Source organism: Poecile atricapillus, chromosome Z (genome assembly GCF_030490865.1).
Source record: "Poecile atricapillus isolate bPoeAtr1 chromosome Z, bPoeAtr1.hap1, whole genome shotgun sequence".
Lineage (NCBI taxonomy): Eukaryota > Metazoa > Chordata > Aves > Passeriformes > Paridae > Poecile > Poecile atricapillus.
Genome location: NC_081289.1, coordinates 134,164,705 through 134,180,546, shown reverse-complemented (window position 1 = coordinate 134,180,546; position 15,842 = coordinate 134,164,705). Strand labels below are relative to the sequence as shown.

The window sequence follows — 15,842 nt, the reverse complement described above, 5'->3', positions numbered from 1 at the left end:
GGAATTTCTGTTGTTTCAGGCATCTTTTTTTTCCTTTAGGGAGATAGGAATGTTGAGGGAGAAATTTCACTTTGGTAACATCAGTTCATTGCATTAACTTGTGCTTTGCTACTGTTCAAATATAAGTGTTAAGTGTTAAGTAGTTCAAAGTTAGTCCATCACTTTTAGACTAAATCTTTCCTAGAACATTACACTAAAATTCTTCTTTTTCAAGATTTAGACCTGCTATGGAATTAATTTTCAGATACAAAGTTTATACATCAAAATCTTTCATGCTTTTCTAAAACCTCCAAATACTCTGAAACAAAAATGTTTAACACATTAATGCTAAAAGGAGCGCAGTCTTTTAGCAACAGGAAAAGGAAAGATAACCTTGAAAATTACATAAAATCACAGGAAGTAACCCATCGTTTTCAGATATGCTTTTGCAAATTGATTTAGTAACCCATCTTTTTCAGATGCGCTTTTGCAAATTGATTTAGCTTTTTTGTTTTATTCAGATTTGCTGTGTTTTAATCTGATCTCTTCCATACACAGAATTGTGTGGTTAGGCTTTAGGCTTTTTCAGAGATACTTTTGTATGATACAGCTGTCTTAACAGATTGAGGAGTTCTGCTTGTAAGACACTGTTTTCTGGCATTTGTGAGAACAGTAATGAAATCATTAACCATTTCATTGGGGGGGGGGCTAATATTTTTTTAAAACTTAAAAGCATTAGAAGAACTTTTTCAATGAGACAGACCGACTTGTATATGTGTGTTTTTCCCTATATATTTTACCCCTGAGGATCCATTTTACCCACTTCTTTGGAATCTTACTGTGGATTCTTTGAATTAGGAAGAAGTGAAGCTGTAATAACTTTATTTCCAATAATTGGATCAGTTAGGGGGCATTTGGATGCCTGCTGTGGGCCCTTCTTTTTTTGGTTCGTTCCAAGCCCTTAGCAGCAGAGACACACATCCCAAGAGTGTGAATCTGCCGGAGCAATACTCTCAAAACTTCAGTTATAGGTAAGTAACCTTTTTCTCTTACCTTTTAAGTTCTTACCCAGGTCCTCTCCCTTTCTCCCCATTACCCATCTCCCCCATAAAATTCCCTAAAGAGGAAACTAATAGAAGAATACTATTAAGAATGGTTTGTTTATGTCTAATTTTATGTAGCCAATTAATGAAATAATGGAATGTGTAATTATAACCAATATATTAGCATTCATTTCCAAAAATATGTTGTAGGGGGCTTATTTTCTTAAAAATGGAGCTACAAGTAGTAATTTCTATAGTAATCTTTCAGATTACAGTAATTAATAACAGAATGTGGAGAGATAGAGTATGAAAGATAAATGAGTGTCTGTGTAGTAGAATGTTAGACTTAAGTATCATGTGTTTTGTATATAAAAGCTTTCAGTAGGTCTGCATTTTGTAGTGTGATGTAATGGATGAAACTGGCACCTTACGTAGCTCTTCCAAGGAAAATCAGCTTTGTAGCCCCCGGGTCCTATAAAAGACAGATTTTGTGTTTGCGTGTGTTCAGACATGTTTCAAGAAAAGGAAGGGAAAGAAATTCCTGTTCTGTTAGAGGAATTGCAATGAAATGTTTACATACATAAGTTTACACTTATCTGTGAAAAGTTACTTCCTTTTACAGTTTTTAATAAGATTAAAATACTTAACAAATGAAAAATGTTTTTTTTTTAAAAAGGTAGGATCATATAACTTAATAGCATTTTTATTTGTGCTCATATGTAACATTAAATCAAAATTCCCCTATTTATCCCAGATTGTGCTTTACATAGGGTAGTGCAGAAAACTGCTCTTCTAGGAAGGTGTAGAAAATAACTAAACTGCAGCTGTTTAGCCAGAAACCTTCTTTGTTTCAGTCTACACTGTAAACTAAGACTAAAAAATTCAATATACATTGCATGTAATGTTTACCATTGATTGTACCTGTTGGATGAGAGAATTTATGATACCATTAACCCAGTAATGACTTACATACTGGGGCAGTCTTTTCTCTATAGTGGATTTAAGTCTTGATAAAGAAATGGCATGAGTAGTTAATAACTCTATTAAGAGCTTAATTGGGTTCTGTAGCTCACAGTCACTAAGTTCATGATGACATCAGAATAAGAAGACACAAATATTTTTCATTGTCATGGACTATAAATGTTACTGATCTAGTTAACTGATGATCTTTTTGAGTGCAAGGCAGAACAAAATCAACAGTTGGAAGGGAGAAGGGAACGCCATTGCTTATTTCTGAAGTTTTTTGTCTATACAAATGAATTAAAATCTAATTGGATATGTTAGCTGTGATACTAAAGTTGTTTTCATTAAGTCTGATGTTAGTGTGTTGTGTTTTTCTGTTATTTCCTTATGTAGTATGTCCTTTGTATTACTGTAATTGACAGATAATAGTGAGTAATCAGACATCTTTAAGCGGAAAAATTCATAAGACAGTATCATGATTATGTTGTTGCTATATTTAAGAAAACAAGCAAAACTTCAGAATCTTCATTTTGATAAAGTCTACTACTCCTTAAGGCATGTCAGGAATGCTACTATAGCTCTTTTGTGTTTTGAACTGAGTGAATTTGGACATCCCTTCTGATGGGGTTTCCTTTTTGGACAATGACTAGAAGTTTAATGAGGTCTTTTAACAGGTCGCTAAAGATTAGTAGGTGTTTCTGTTCTGAGTCTTGCCAGTCCCTTTCTTTGAACTGCAGCATCTGAAAGTCTTCTGATCTCTTCAGAGATTTTTGGAATTATGTACCATTCTATAAAGCTTCCTGTATGAGGTTCATGACCGTACTTTCTTGATTTCTTCTGTAAGGGAGGAAGCAGTGAGAATAAAATCTTTACCCTGTTGGCTGAATCTCTCCTTCTAGAGGAGCAGCTAGTAGTGTTGCAATCTCTTCTACTGATGGGAAGGGTTTTCTTTGGTTGTTCAATTCTTTTCTTCAGTTTGTATAGGACTTTGAGGTCAGTTGGAAGCAAACTCTTACGGACTGTCAATGGTGTGCAAACATAAGGGGTAGAAAAGAGCAGATGTTTGCTCTCACTCCACTGATAGGTCATCCATTGGTACAATTGTAGTAATTTTGAAGATTCCTTGTATACAGATTAGGTTATTGTGGTCTACAGAACACTGTTGGTTGTGGGGGCAGGGCACTTAGACAACTTTGAAAAAATCTGTGAAAACTAAGAAAAGGAAACAGTTGACAGTGGACATATGTTTGTTATTTGGACATATAGCTGTGTGTCATTTGTTGAAAATTTCTAATTTGATTACTAGCTTAAATAGATAAGCTTATAATTGGCCTCTGTCTGACTTGTCTCTCATTTTGTTAAAAAATGGAAAGTTTGACAATATGTTATAACCTTTTAGGATTAGTATATTTGAGTTAAAGTTATTAATTAGTGATACAATTAAATAAGTGCTATTTCAAATGAGTGGAAGCATACCCCAGTAATATCTAACATGAGAGATAGGAACAATTAGAAGTTTAAAGATGTAAAACTCTTAAAAGGTATCCTTTAAAAAAAGGAATATTTTTACTTTCAATTACCACTTAAATGGTTCATCTAGAATTCATCATTAGAAGATCAATCTTTTTTGTATCTTGAAGAGAACATTCACATTTAACCATTTTGAATATGAAGTCTCCCACTGAATCCCTTACAAGGTGTAAATAGGAAAGCAAAAATTTATCTGTTATGTCTGTATATAAGTATGCCAAACAGTATTAATAGAGGTAAGCATTACCATTCTGCTGAAAAGGAAGCTTAGCAACAATGCTCGTGATTGTTATTTAGACTGGTTACCTTTTCATTGATACTTATGGAGGGCTCATTTCAATTTGCTGGGCCAAGCAGTTCTAGAACTGGGTATCACCCAATTATACTCAGTGTTTAAAGAGTTTATCCTGGGATTTAAGGCAGTCATCAGGCTTGCAAGGAAGCAGTAACATAGAGGATATCAGCACTAATGGTGTCTTGACTGTTGATTTGGAGAGATTCTAGGGTGAGTAAAAGAGCAGAGATATATTTATAATACAGCTTTCCTCATCCACCTGCTTCACCACACTCCCTCAGCTTCCAGGCACATCTGTTTTCAGGATGAATGTTCTTCAAATCATGATTGCCATGTAGTTTCAGCAGAAATGTATCTCAAGATGTCTGGTTTTTTCAGTGCAATGTGGTTTTTTTTGCACAAAGGTTCCACAGTAATTAATTAATTAAATAATTTATAGATGTTAAAGTATGCATAATTTTGATACGCAGATATTTCCAAAAGTGAAGGCCATAGCCTGTCTCCAGGAGCACTGTTCATAAGAGGATTGGTGGGAGATTACCACTTGGAAATCCAGCTGATTTTTTTCCTATGTCAAGCTTGTGGTTCCAGTAATGTTTTGTTTCTTGTACCACAGTGAGTCATTTCATTTGATAAAATAGCTCTACTATTTTTTAGTATAATGTGGTTTATGATCTTGCTTTGAGTTCCAAGGTACTGCCTTTTAGTGAACATATTGCAAGGTAAAGAGAACATTCCTATGAATTTGCCAAGCCAAAAGGATTCATACATAGAGTGACTGTTCCCTGAACTACCATAAATTTGTTAAAGGAATTGGAAAAAATGTAGGGATATTTTGAATATATCTATAACCTCAGAGAAAGGTAGAGGATGGCTTTGAAAAGAATCTGAAATCAATGAACTTGCATACCCAACCATTAGTATGCATATATAGTCATAAATCTCTTCTGTAACTTAGTACATATTCCTTTTACTATGAAAAGTTTTACAAAGATGGAAGCAAAAACATTCTGATCACATTTTATTGGACTAAAGAGATTGTGAGCCAATGTATTTGGAACTGCAACAAGCTTTAGGTCTAGGTCTGTAAGATTTCAAAGTGAGACATTAGTCTGGTATTTCGGTGAAGTCCTATATCACCATATTAAAAAAAATAAAATAAAAAAATCTCTACTGTCTATGGAATGAAGTGAGTGAAGCTTGAATACTGGCGCCTTGAAAGCTATGAATGTATTTCAATGGACATTGTAAAATCTCATCTGTTCATTTTGGGACTCATTATTAAAAGAGCAGCTATATGCAAACTTGCATTAATTTGACTGTAAAAGAGAAGACCTGAAGATACCTGTTTTCAGAGGCTACCTACTCTATTCTCACCTTGCTGATTCTAATTCTCATACAGCTGAAAGTGAGTTCAAGATATTATAAAGCTGTGAAAACCCAGTGGTTTGTTTCAGCTTTCAAATTTCTGCAGCTATTATATCAACTTTACAAGTTTTTGTACTTACTCAATGGAGTTTTTTCATTATGCTTTGTGAAGGAAGTGGTACTATGTATTCATCCTACCTTTTTTGCCCTAGTTCAACTGGATATTTTCTTTTACTCAGGACAGCTTTTTTTGTCCTAGATCCAGAATTCTCATAGAGGCAAAGCAGTAATGATCGAGTCTAGTTTTGAGGCTCACTTTCAAGATGCACTGGAAATCAGAAATCTGTGAGTGATCTGTAACTCTGTCTGCAATCACCTTGCCAACTAAGAAAATGAAGGTGTCCCTTTCTTCTCAGGCAAGATGTCAAGTTACTAAAAGATCAGTATTCTAATGTCAAGAAAAATGAAGAATGTGCATCAGAAGAGCTATGTATTTAGAGGGAATATGTGTGCCAAGTTGTGATGTGATCATCTACTTATGTGTTCTCAACTTACAACTTGACATTTTGGATGGTGAAGAACAGAAGCATGTTGAGCCTGGTCACTTAAAGAAGTCCAAGCAAGATAATTGGCCCTACTTGAATTGTTTTGGTTGTTTATTCTTGGTGCCTTCAGCATGAGGGCTCTGAAAGGTGAGTTTTGGTTGATCCAGCTACAGCTGTTTAAGGCATCACAGCTTGTGGCCATCTGCTCCTATAATAGGCTTAAGAGAGGAAAGCATTTTCTTGCTTAAAACTGAATTATTCAGCCTGGTAGGTTAATGCAAACCATCTTCACTAGTGCCTTATGGTGATGCATTAGACAGTGAAATGCAGTTGTGGAAATACAAATGCATGTTCCCTTCTGCTACAGATGAAAACTTCAGTTAAAGACTTGGGGCAGATAATACATAACAGTAATGTCTTAAAGACTACTGTTAGATCCACCATCAGAGCTTTACAGGACTTTTTCAGTGTGCCTGGCATTTCTGGACTAAAATGACAAGGCTGACTAACTTCCTCGTAAAAATGCAAGTTTCTGAATTTAGATTTCAAAATTTATGGTTTTAATTGAGAGGTAAGGTAATTATGTGTGTGGATGAATGTGTATTTGTTCTAATTCATAGTCAAGAAAAATGCATCTATGTAAGTCCTCATATGAATCCAGCAGTTTCATGTAGCACAGAAAAATCAAAAATCTCCATGCTAAAAAGCTGCATCTTTGATTTGGTAATTTTTTTTTACCTCACACGTCTATCATAAAGTTGGCATTCATTCCTACATTCATTATTGAGCTTTGCAAAGTTCTTTATTTGCAGTTGATCAGTTTCTGCATGGAGCTTATTGTATCTTTCTTTACTGTCTTCGAGCCATTAAATCTTGTACAAAACTTTGAGTTTTAGAAAGTTAAGAGATATCCAAATAGATCTGGGGATTAACGTGATGTGAAAAAAAGCCTGTTCACATCACTGGGATTGACCATGTTACTGCTTGTTATTTTGATTTTGAAGGTGATCCTTCTAAGTATGTCTAAATAAGAATCTCCAAAAAATTTAGAATTAGAATTCAAGTGTTGTAATTCTGGTTTACAGTTCCAAAGGACTGTGTGGGTTTTTTCATTGACATTTATTTCCCTATTTCTTGATTGCATCCTCCTTACTGTTCATTCACCTGGTCTGAGTAGGAAAGCTGGTTCATTGCATTTGGTGATAAGGCTCCACAAACCTAGGCACAAAGTATGGTATTTTTCTTTGCATTTGTGGTCTAAGCATTTCAAAAATACATCTATGTTTAGTAATTCCTTAGACTTACAATCATATTCCCTGATTGCAGAGAAAGTAACTTTTTTTGGACAAATTATACAATGATAGTTGAGAAGTGAGAATATAAGCTTTAGTGCAGGTAGAGCATCTAGTTTTTGTGGCAGAAATTATTTTTAGTTTAGAGTTCTGTGTTGGTAATATAAATAGGTTGTAGTTTTATATAGGTATAATATACTCATTTGGATACTTCCATGTACTTCTCATTTCTGTGAATTCTACCAAATTACAGGGTGTGTGATTGACTCAACTTTTCTGTATTCTGCTCCTAATGGTTTTTTAGTGTAAACTGAAAGGCTTGTTGCAGAGTCAGATTCTTGACAGAAAATTATCACTATATTTTTGTTTCATCTATAAAAAGCATTATGATTGCAAAGGGGAAATTGCACAAGTTTTTAAGTGTGTACTGTTCCCCCACCTGATATGCATGTGTTAAGGTAGAGACTCCAACCCTTGGTGTACTGCTTTGCTTCAAAGAGAAGCATGGAGTGGTGGAATAGTTACTTTATCATTTTTGTCCATTGTTTGTATGTTCCCTAAAATATGTGTGAAGTCCAGCTGATCCACTGAACCAGATGGGGGAAACCTCTGTCATAATCATTGCAGATCCTTGCTTAGTACACATGTAATAAAGCAGGTTGAATCTGCAGAAGATATCTTTTATAGTGGTATTCCTCAAAAACTAGTTGTGGAGCTGCACCTTAACTTTGACTTTTCAGACTTCTCTTTCAACTGTAATTGAGTAGTTTGGGTTTTCTTAAATGGGGTGGGGTTTTTTTTGGTCCTTATTTATTGCAGCTGTTTATTAGGTCGTTCTCTTGGGAGTTAAACAGGGCCTTTGATTTAGTACGTTTTGAGGGAGAGTTTTTTTAATGATTAACTGGCCTATGTGGGAGACTGACAATGAATGATAGTCTGAATACATGAAAAAGTATTATTTAGAGAAGTCCTATTTTAAATTCAGTGGATTTTGTTGTGTGTGCACATCTATGCTGAGGAGAATTAATTGTGGGAGTGGAAGGGAATGGGCATTCTTCCTTGGACATTTATCAGTTTTTATATATAATTTGTGATTTTTTTTTTTCTCTTGCAGATAAGCCTCTGAAGAAGCGAAAACAAGAAAACAAACCACCAGAGGCTGGAGGTGCTACTGGAGGAAATAGAGCAGCTTCTCAGGAGACAGGTTCTGCAGGAAATGGGGCAAGGCCAGCATTGATGGTTAGTATTGATCTGCAGCAAGCAGGAAGAGCAGACTCTCAGGCAACAGTAACTCAGGATTTGGACACCATCAAAAAACCTGAAGAAATTAAGCAGTATAATGATGGGTTTGTGTGTGTTCCCCAAGAAGACGCTGTTGGAGTTCTTAAATTTAAACCTGAAAACCATCCAGAAATTTTTAGAAAAAAGTCAGACTTTGAAAGTCAAAAGACAGGTATCCAGCAAAATGAAAACAGACAAATGGAATTCCAGCAAAATGAGAGCAGACGGTTGGAAAGTAAATACAATGAGAGCAAGCAGTTAGAAGTGAAACATGAAAGCAGACAAATGGAAATGAAACAAAATGAGAACAGACAGACAGAATCTAAACAAAATGAGAGCAGGCAAATGGAGATGAAACAAAATGAGGGAAAACAAAATAATGGCAAACAGGAAATACGACAGAGGCCAGAAACACCGAAACAGAAGAGCGAAGGCAGACCTGAAACACCAAAACAGAAGAGCGAAGGCAGACCTGAAACACCAAAACATAAACATGATAATAGGAGGGACTCCAGTAAACCTTTGTCAGAGAAGAAAATTGAAATACCTAGGCACAAACTAGATGTGAAATCTGATCCTTCAAGGATGAAACCTGAAAGTCGACCTGAGCCAACCAAACCAAGGCCTGATGGGCGCTCAGTTTCTGATACACCAAGGCGTGACCATGATAGCCTTAAACAAAGATCTGAGGAGAGGGGGGAGTCAGAGAGGTACAGAGGAGATCCATCCAAGATTAGAAGGCCTGAATATTTGCGATCCTCAAACAAAAATGAACATGATTCTAAGCATGGTATTAAATCTGATAGTTCAAAACCTGAGAAATTTGAAAGGAAGTACAGGCATGAGTCTGGTGATTCAAGGTTTTCTTCTGGGGATCAGAAATCAAGACCTGACAGCCCTCGTATTAAACAGGAAACTAAAGGGGATTCTAGCAAATCAAGACCTGATAAACCTGGTTTTAAGTCACCAAACAGCAAGGATGAACGAAGGACAGATGGTAATAAGAGTAAAGTAGATAGTAATAAAGCACATGGTGACAATAAAGCAGAGTTTCCCAGTTATTTGTTGGGGGGAAGATCAGGCGCATTGAAACATTTTGTCATTCCAAAAATCAAGCGTGATAAAGATGGCAATGTTACTCAGGAGTCAAGGAAAACTGAATTTAGAGGTGAACATAAGGACAAAGTAGAGAAGATTGGGCTAGTGGAAGATCTAAATAAAGGAGCTAAGCCTGTAGTTGTCCTTCAAAAGCTTTCTTTGGATGATGTGCAGAAATTTATTAAGGACAGAGAAGATAAATCAAGGGGCTCTTGCTTTAAACCTAACAAGAACAAGTCATCCAAACCTAATAAAGGTAAGATTGTTTTAATATTAATTGCATTATATCTTTTACTCTTGAGTTCTTGTAGATTTCTTCCTCTGCTCTTAGAAATTAAATGCAAACACTTGATAGTTTATAAGCTTGCTTATATGGTGAGAAATGAAGTGAAACTAGTCTAAGGACTTGTCATTATCAGAAATCTTGCTACAGATGTACCTGAAATGATTTATTTACTGCAATACAGGTACATAATCTGGCAACACTTAAGTGGTCTTAAGATCTATTTCAGCTTCATTAGTTTTATATAGTAATTTATCCAGTGAAATGTAACTGTTGTATGTATAATTTTACCTGGTTTAGGTGTATCTGTATAAAGGACTGCCACTACTGTAATAGCATAGCTGGAATGATGGGAAATACTAAGAATGCAAGCCCTAACATTCTTTTATATATTTAATTTGGAGTGAAGTGGGTTTTTTTAAAGTATGTTTTTACATAGTGGTAATAAGAACATAGTTGCAAAGTCCCATCTACCTCTTTAATACTGTAAATACAAGTCAGTTGAGGAGGTTCCAAACTTGAGACTTTGTGACAACGAACTTTGAAAAAGTCTGGTCTGTAGGAGAATTCACGTATCATTGTCTTTAGTGTCCATTATATGCAGGAGGAAGAAAGCTGAACAATTAGCTGGCATTTTGAAATAAGCAATATGGACAGGAAACAATTTAGAATAGCTTGGAGGTATTTAATTGATTGTCTCTTCTGCAGATTTAACAGGATTTTTAAATAAGATTGCTTTTGTTCTTGGTGCTTTCATTCTGGCTACTTTGGTTTCAGACTAAACTAGATCATTTCATATTGTGCAATTACTAATGGTAATTCTGGTCAGGTTTCTTTTTTTAACATTTAAAGAATTTGAATTTCTTATCTATTCATGTTTATAGAGTTGTTGTGTCTTAAAATAGGCAGATCAAAAGCCAGAGGAGAGGTTTACAGCTGTATGCAGGATGCTGTATAAATCCATTTCCAGGTGTATAATGATTTCAGGATTAAAACATTTTCTTACATAGCTGATCTGATAAGAAATTATGTAGAAATCATCTTTGTGAATGTATTTTATGTGCACCTGTAAAGAGGTGTTGTCTGTATCATTAATTTCTTTGCTATGTCTGTTTTCTATCTACTGACCTGTTTTTATTAACTCTAAAAAGCCTTAATAATAATTTGTGGTGTATTTTACATCTTTGTAAAATACTAGCCTTCTTGTTAGGGATTTCTCTTTGTCCTGGAAATAAGAGAATTGTCCCTGTCCCTTTTTGATGTTCAAAAGGCGCAAAATTTCTGTTTCTAATAATAGATATCTACAGTTAACCATAAAATTATGTTATCTTTGTACTCAGTTTAATCTGAAGCTTTCAGATGAAACCCTTGTTATCTTGATAGGAAATGCTAAAAACTTTCTTATGGAACTCAGTTCTAGTCTCAGTAGGATAGATTTGGAATTCACACATCTTTATGTGCAGAAAATTAGTTACTTTAAAGTCTTCAGAACGATAGGCAGTGCACGTATGCTTTCCAAAATGTTTCTGAATTACTTTTTTCTTGTAATCTGTATTATATGTGGAATATATGTAGAATGTTTTCATAATGTTGAAAAGTTTTAATGACTTTTGGTGTGATTTTAGTAGCTGTCACAGATAAGCAATGCATTGATTTTAAAGTCAGGTTTTTAATTTCTCTACAATGTTTTTCTGCCTTTTTGTTTTCTTTCTGAAGTCATAATTTTCTTGCATTTCTTGCACTTTGAAATTACTTGTTTTGCAGGGGAAGAATGGTTTGAATCTGAGTCTTTTTGCAATTGTATTCAGAATAAGGTTCTTACGATGATACTAGAAATAGGTTTCATGAAAAGAATAATGCAACTATTTTTATCTTACAAATTAAGTTTTGAGTGTTCAACAGGCAGATTTTGGAGAAAATGTCTTTGAACTGCAGATTTTTGATGTGTATGTTTAGTTCTGTATTTTTTTTTCTGGTAACTTACTTCCTAGAACATATTATGCTAATTAATTCCAGTGCTTCAGAAGGCACATATGTAATGAAATTATCTCTCTTCATAAGGCAAAGCCTATTTGTCAACAGCTAACTGGTGTAGATATATTCATGCCACTACAACAGTGTCCTCAATCCAGCTGAAATAGTGTTCACAGTTTTACTTGGTGCCCATTTTAGTTATAAACTTTTTAGTACACTAGGAAATGTAATTTTCATAAATCTTCTTTTAGTCCATCCCATACTACTTAGTAGATTGTAGCAATTCCTTTCTAGTGTTGCCTTTTAGCATCATTATTCAACTTCTCACATGCTTCTTATGCCATGTAGCTTAGTATATTTTACTTTCTCTTATTTCATTACCCTTGTATCTCTTGTGGTTTTGGGTTTTTTTTGTCATCCATCCCTCCCTTAAGAAAATGTGTTCTTCTGGCTTTGTCATGTACAACATCATTGCTATAATTTATCTAAAATGCAGTTTAAAATAGGGTGGTTCAGTTAGTTCAAAACACCATTTAGATACTCCTTCTCTCTTAAGAGGCTAATTCCCATTCATTACAAAACTCAATATCATTGACTCACATTAAGCGACAATTAATTCATTGCAAACAGAAAGACTGTACAACTTTTTGCATTGTTTTAGTAAATATTAAATTTAAAAATCATATCTTTATTTGCACTGGGCTTCAAAAATACAAGGTAACATTGTCACCAAATTTTATAGACACATTTGAAATGTTATCAAGTTATGAACGGAAGGGGTAACCACAGTATGTGACTGTTAATATTGAATCAATCCAAGAGTCCCTTTTGGCATTTAAAAGGAAGAAGGAACTTCCCTCTCTCCATCTCTCTCTCCCATGATCTTTGAGTATTTTTCTCAAAGATTTAGTGTATCTCAGAGGAAAGTTATGGATTTTTTATAGTATAATTGTTACAGGGTTTTGTGGTGAGGTCTTGTGGCCAATATTGTCCAGGTCAGAATGTACTGTGATATTTTCTTTGTCTGATTTTAACATGCGTGAATGTCTTTTATCCTGGTTTTGATGCAAATGTATGTTGTTGTGGGGTCCATGAAACTTTTCCTTTAAGTTTGTGCCTGCAATGAGGAGGTCATGTTTGCTGTCCTTTCTTTTCAGAACCTCAGTGAATATCTTCTCTGCTGCTTTTTAGAGCTGTGCTGATCAGCTGTGTTGGGATGAGAGCTGTTAACAGCTTCATAGTTACTGCATTCTAACAAGACAGATTTTCCTTTGTTAAGCATAAGTAATGAGAGATATTGTAACTATCTGTGTAAGATGTCTGAGTAGGTTTATAATATGTTTGAAGGATTGTCTTTGCAAAATAAGCATCTTTTGGATCTTCCTATATCACCTAATAAGGTTTAAGGGGAAAAAAAAGAGAAAAATTCCAATCTGAATGTTATTCCTCCATTGTGTAGATTGTTATGGGATTCCATTATCTTTACAACACAGAACTGAAGACATAAGGTTTTGTTGCTCACTACAAGTCTTCGTAAATATACTGTGTTCCCCGCTGCTCTTATCTAAAATTTGAGTAAAGACTTGATATTTCTTTAAAGGTGCTCTTCATACATACTCTTTACAGGATCAGCTAAAAATCTTACTGCCTAATCATCTTCCTGTCATTAAGAAGTTCTTCTGGATTCTTCTGTGTTCTGTACTTATATGGTTTGTTGGGGGGGGGGGTTTAGTTTGTTTTTAATTCCAGGTGACTTTTTCAGAGCCTGTAGTAACTCTGATATGGCATTTGTGTAACATGACAGTCTGTCTTTGGGTTCTAGCACTGTTGGAAATAGTTTCACTCGGGAAACAGCAATCAACTATCTTCTAGTAGTGACGAGAAGGGGAGTGTTTCAGGATGAAAAGCTGTATTCAGATTGTGTAGGCTCAACAGAGTGAACTTGTGATGCTTCTCACTGATTTCTACTTAGCACAGCCAAACTACTTAAAGATGCTTTATGGTACAGATGAAAACTGTGGGCAGAAAGGAAGTACCAATTCTAAACCTTATTTAAATCCTACATGTACAGGAATTCTGTAAGGACAAAATTGGGTTATGGATGTTAGCACATCAAATTTTAGAGTGCACACAAATTTGTTTCCAAAATAACAATTTCTTAATGCTGAAACAGCCACCTGGAAATCAGAGGGAGGGGCCACAAGGAAATAACTAGAGTAAAAATATACCCTGGATAAAGGAAAGTTTGCTTGCTTCCCATAAATCGTGCTTTTGTAAATGTTAGCATTGTGAAAATGCTCAGTTCCATATATCTTGAATTTGAAATCACTGTCTTGAAGTTCCTGGTAGCAACTGCATTTGCATGTGTCAAGACTAGAATACTAACCTCATGACCATCTTGCATGTGCATGCAGCACCAGGTAGATCTGTAGAAAATTATGCTACATTTCACAGAGAAAAAATACTGTATTTCAGCATTTACAGCAGAAAAATTATAATAATTCTTCTCTACTCAAATGTTTAAACCTTCTTCAAACCAAAATTTAATTGTAATTATAGAAGAACAGCTATGACTTTTGTAAGAATTCCACAGTCTTCCTTTTTTTTCTCTTTTCTGATATATTAATGACTACTTCCTCTCAGTTTAACTAGACTAGAAGAGGTACTGGCTCACCCTTGTGCCATTAGAAGTATTTCAAGATATATGAGGTTTGCAGAGGAGTCATTTAAATATGCACTTTGTTCATTGAGCCCTAATTATTTGATTTTTTTCCCTCAATTAAGAGATTCACATTTTGAAAAATATTCCAAACATTGTTTAGTTGAAAGTCTAAACTATATATAACTTGTTAAAGTCTAGGAAGATCTGATTTCTCCTGTATGCTTTGCACCGGAATGGTTTTGCTTCTGCTTGCAGGAAATTTTAAGATATGGTGTCTCTGTCCCATTCTAAAAAGTAGCTGGGATTTGTGTGGGAATTGTACATGCTCTCTTGGGCCTTCATTTTTGGTGCTAGTTTTTCAGAAGTAGATGTTGGATAAGCTGGTATTGGTACACAGAAGGAATCAGGCATTGCACACAGGAGTAATTCCTAATGTTGATCAGTTTCTGGTAATAGAAGTGACATTTTCAGCACAGAGCTTTGCCTGGTGACTTCTTTGCTGATATTTGTTTTCTGCTTTAGACTTTGCTACTAAGGTAAACATTTTGATTTGTGCTCGTACAGTATTTTTCTGTATAGGAAGAGTGAATTTTTCATGTGTCACGTCGAATTCTTAGCAGCAATAATGAATTTGACCCAACTCACTAATTCCATTATACTTTGTCTGAAATATGATGCTTTGTCTGTTTGCAGATTTAGGAGTACATTGTTTAATTAGTTGATTTTTGAAAGATTACTGTGGCACATGTAAGTGTTACATTTATTACCTAATTTTATTACCTAATTTGTCAGAACAATTTCTTGGAAGTCTGAAACTGCTCTTGGTTCATGGACATGGATGAGAGAACCAGAGTTCCTCTTGCTTCTGGGAATAGCTAAAGTTATTTTGCATAAACAATTTTTGCAGCAATGCATTGCAGCTTGTAAATGTGGCCCAGCAGTTTGTCTGATGTGAATTACAGTGTGCAATGCAGACTTGTTCACATGTCTAAGAATCTAAAGGTGGATATTGATCTCAGCTTATGTGCAGGAATATATGCTTGAAATTTTTGGCTTGAATTTTCTTCTAGCTCAAGGGTAAATTTGACTAAATACAAATACCAAAAAGCCTTATATTTGCTTCTGGATAATTAACTTTTCTGTTGCTCAACATTATCAGCTGTTCTAGGTGACTCTTTTCATGTAAGAAAATTTAAACTATTTACTTGAAATTTGGAGTTTATTTCTGCTCCATGGGAATACTAACAGCACTTTTTTGACAAAAAAAGACTTTTTTGTTTTTCAAATTACTGTTGTTTACATTGAATAACTTCCTTAAACATACATTCTGTTTAAATATCTTCGAAGCAATTTTCCTGTACTATTTTATATTTAAAGCTAAAACATCACCAATCTTTTGTTGTTGTTCCTTATGTAATTGTTATCTTGAAGAAGCAAAGCCAGTAGCTTCATGAAATATTTTCAGTTATAAGGACTGAGAATGCTTCTATGCAATAGTAAGAAAAGTAAGCAGGTCTTCTGAAGTTGCA

The 15,842-nt window shown here is 34.8% G+C and overlaps 1 protein-coding gene across 7 annotated transcripts in view; it reads left to right on the top strand.

The window, feature by feature from the left end:
• NIPBL (NIPBL cohesin loading factor) overlaps positions 1 to 15,842 on the top strand; it is a 147,143-nt gene that overhangs the window by 78,951 nt on the left and 52,350 nt on the right. For 5 of the 7 annotated variants that reach the window (XM_058864285.1, XM_058864281.1, XM_058864286.1 and 2 more), the window contains one exon: positions 8,130 to 9,650. The exons of 1 other annotated variant lie outside the window; for it this stretch is intronic. In XM_058864285.1, the coding sequence (XP_058720268.1) occupies positions 8,130 to 9,650 (1,521 nt within the window). Of the gene's footprint in view, positions 1 to 874; positions 1,011 to 5,437; positions 5,871 to 8,129; positions 9,651 to 15,842 lie in introns of those variants that run through there. One more of the 7 variants, XM_058864287.1, reaches the window with a different exon arrangement.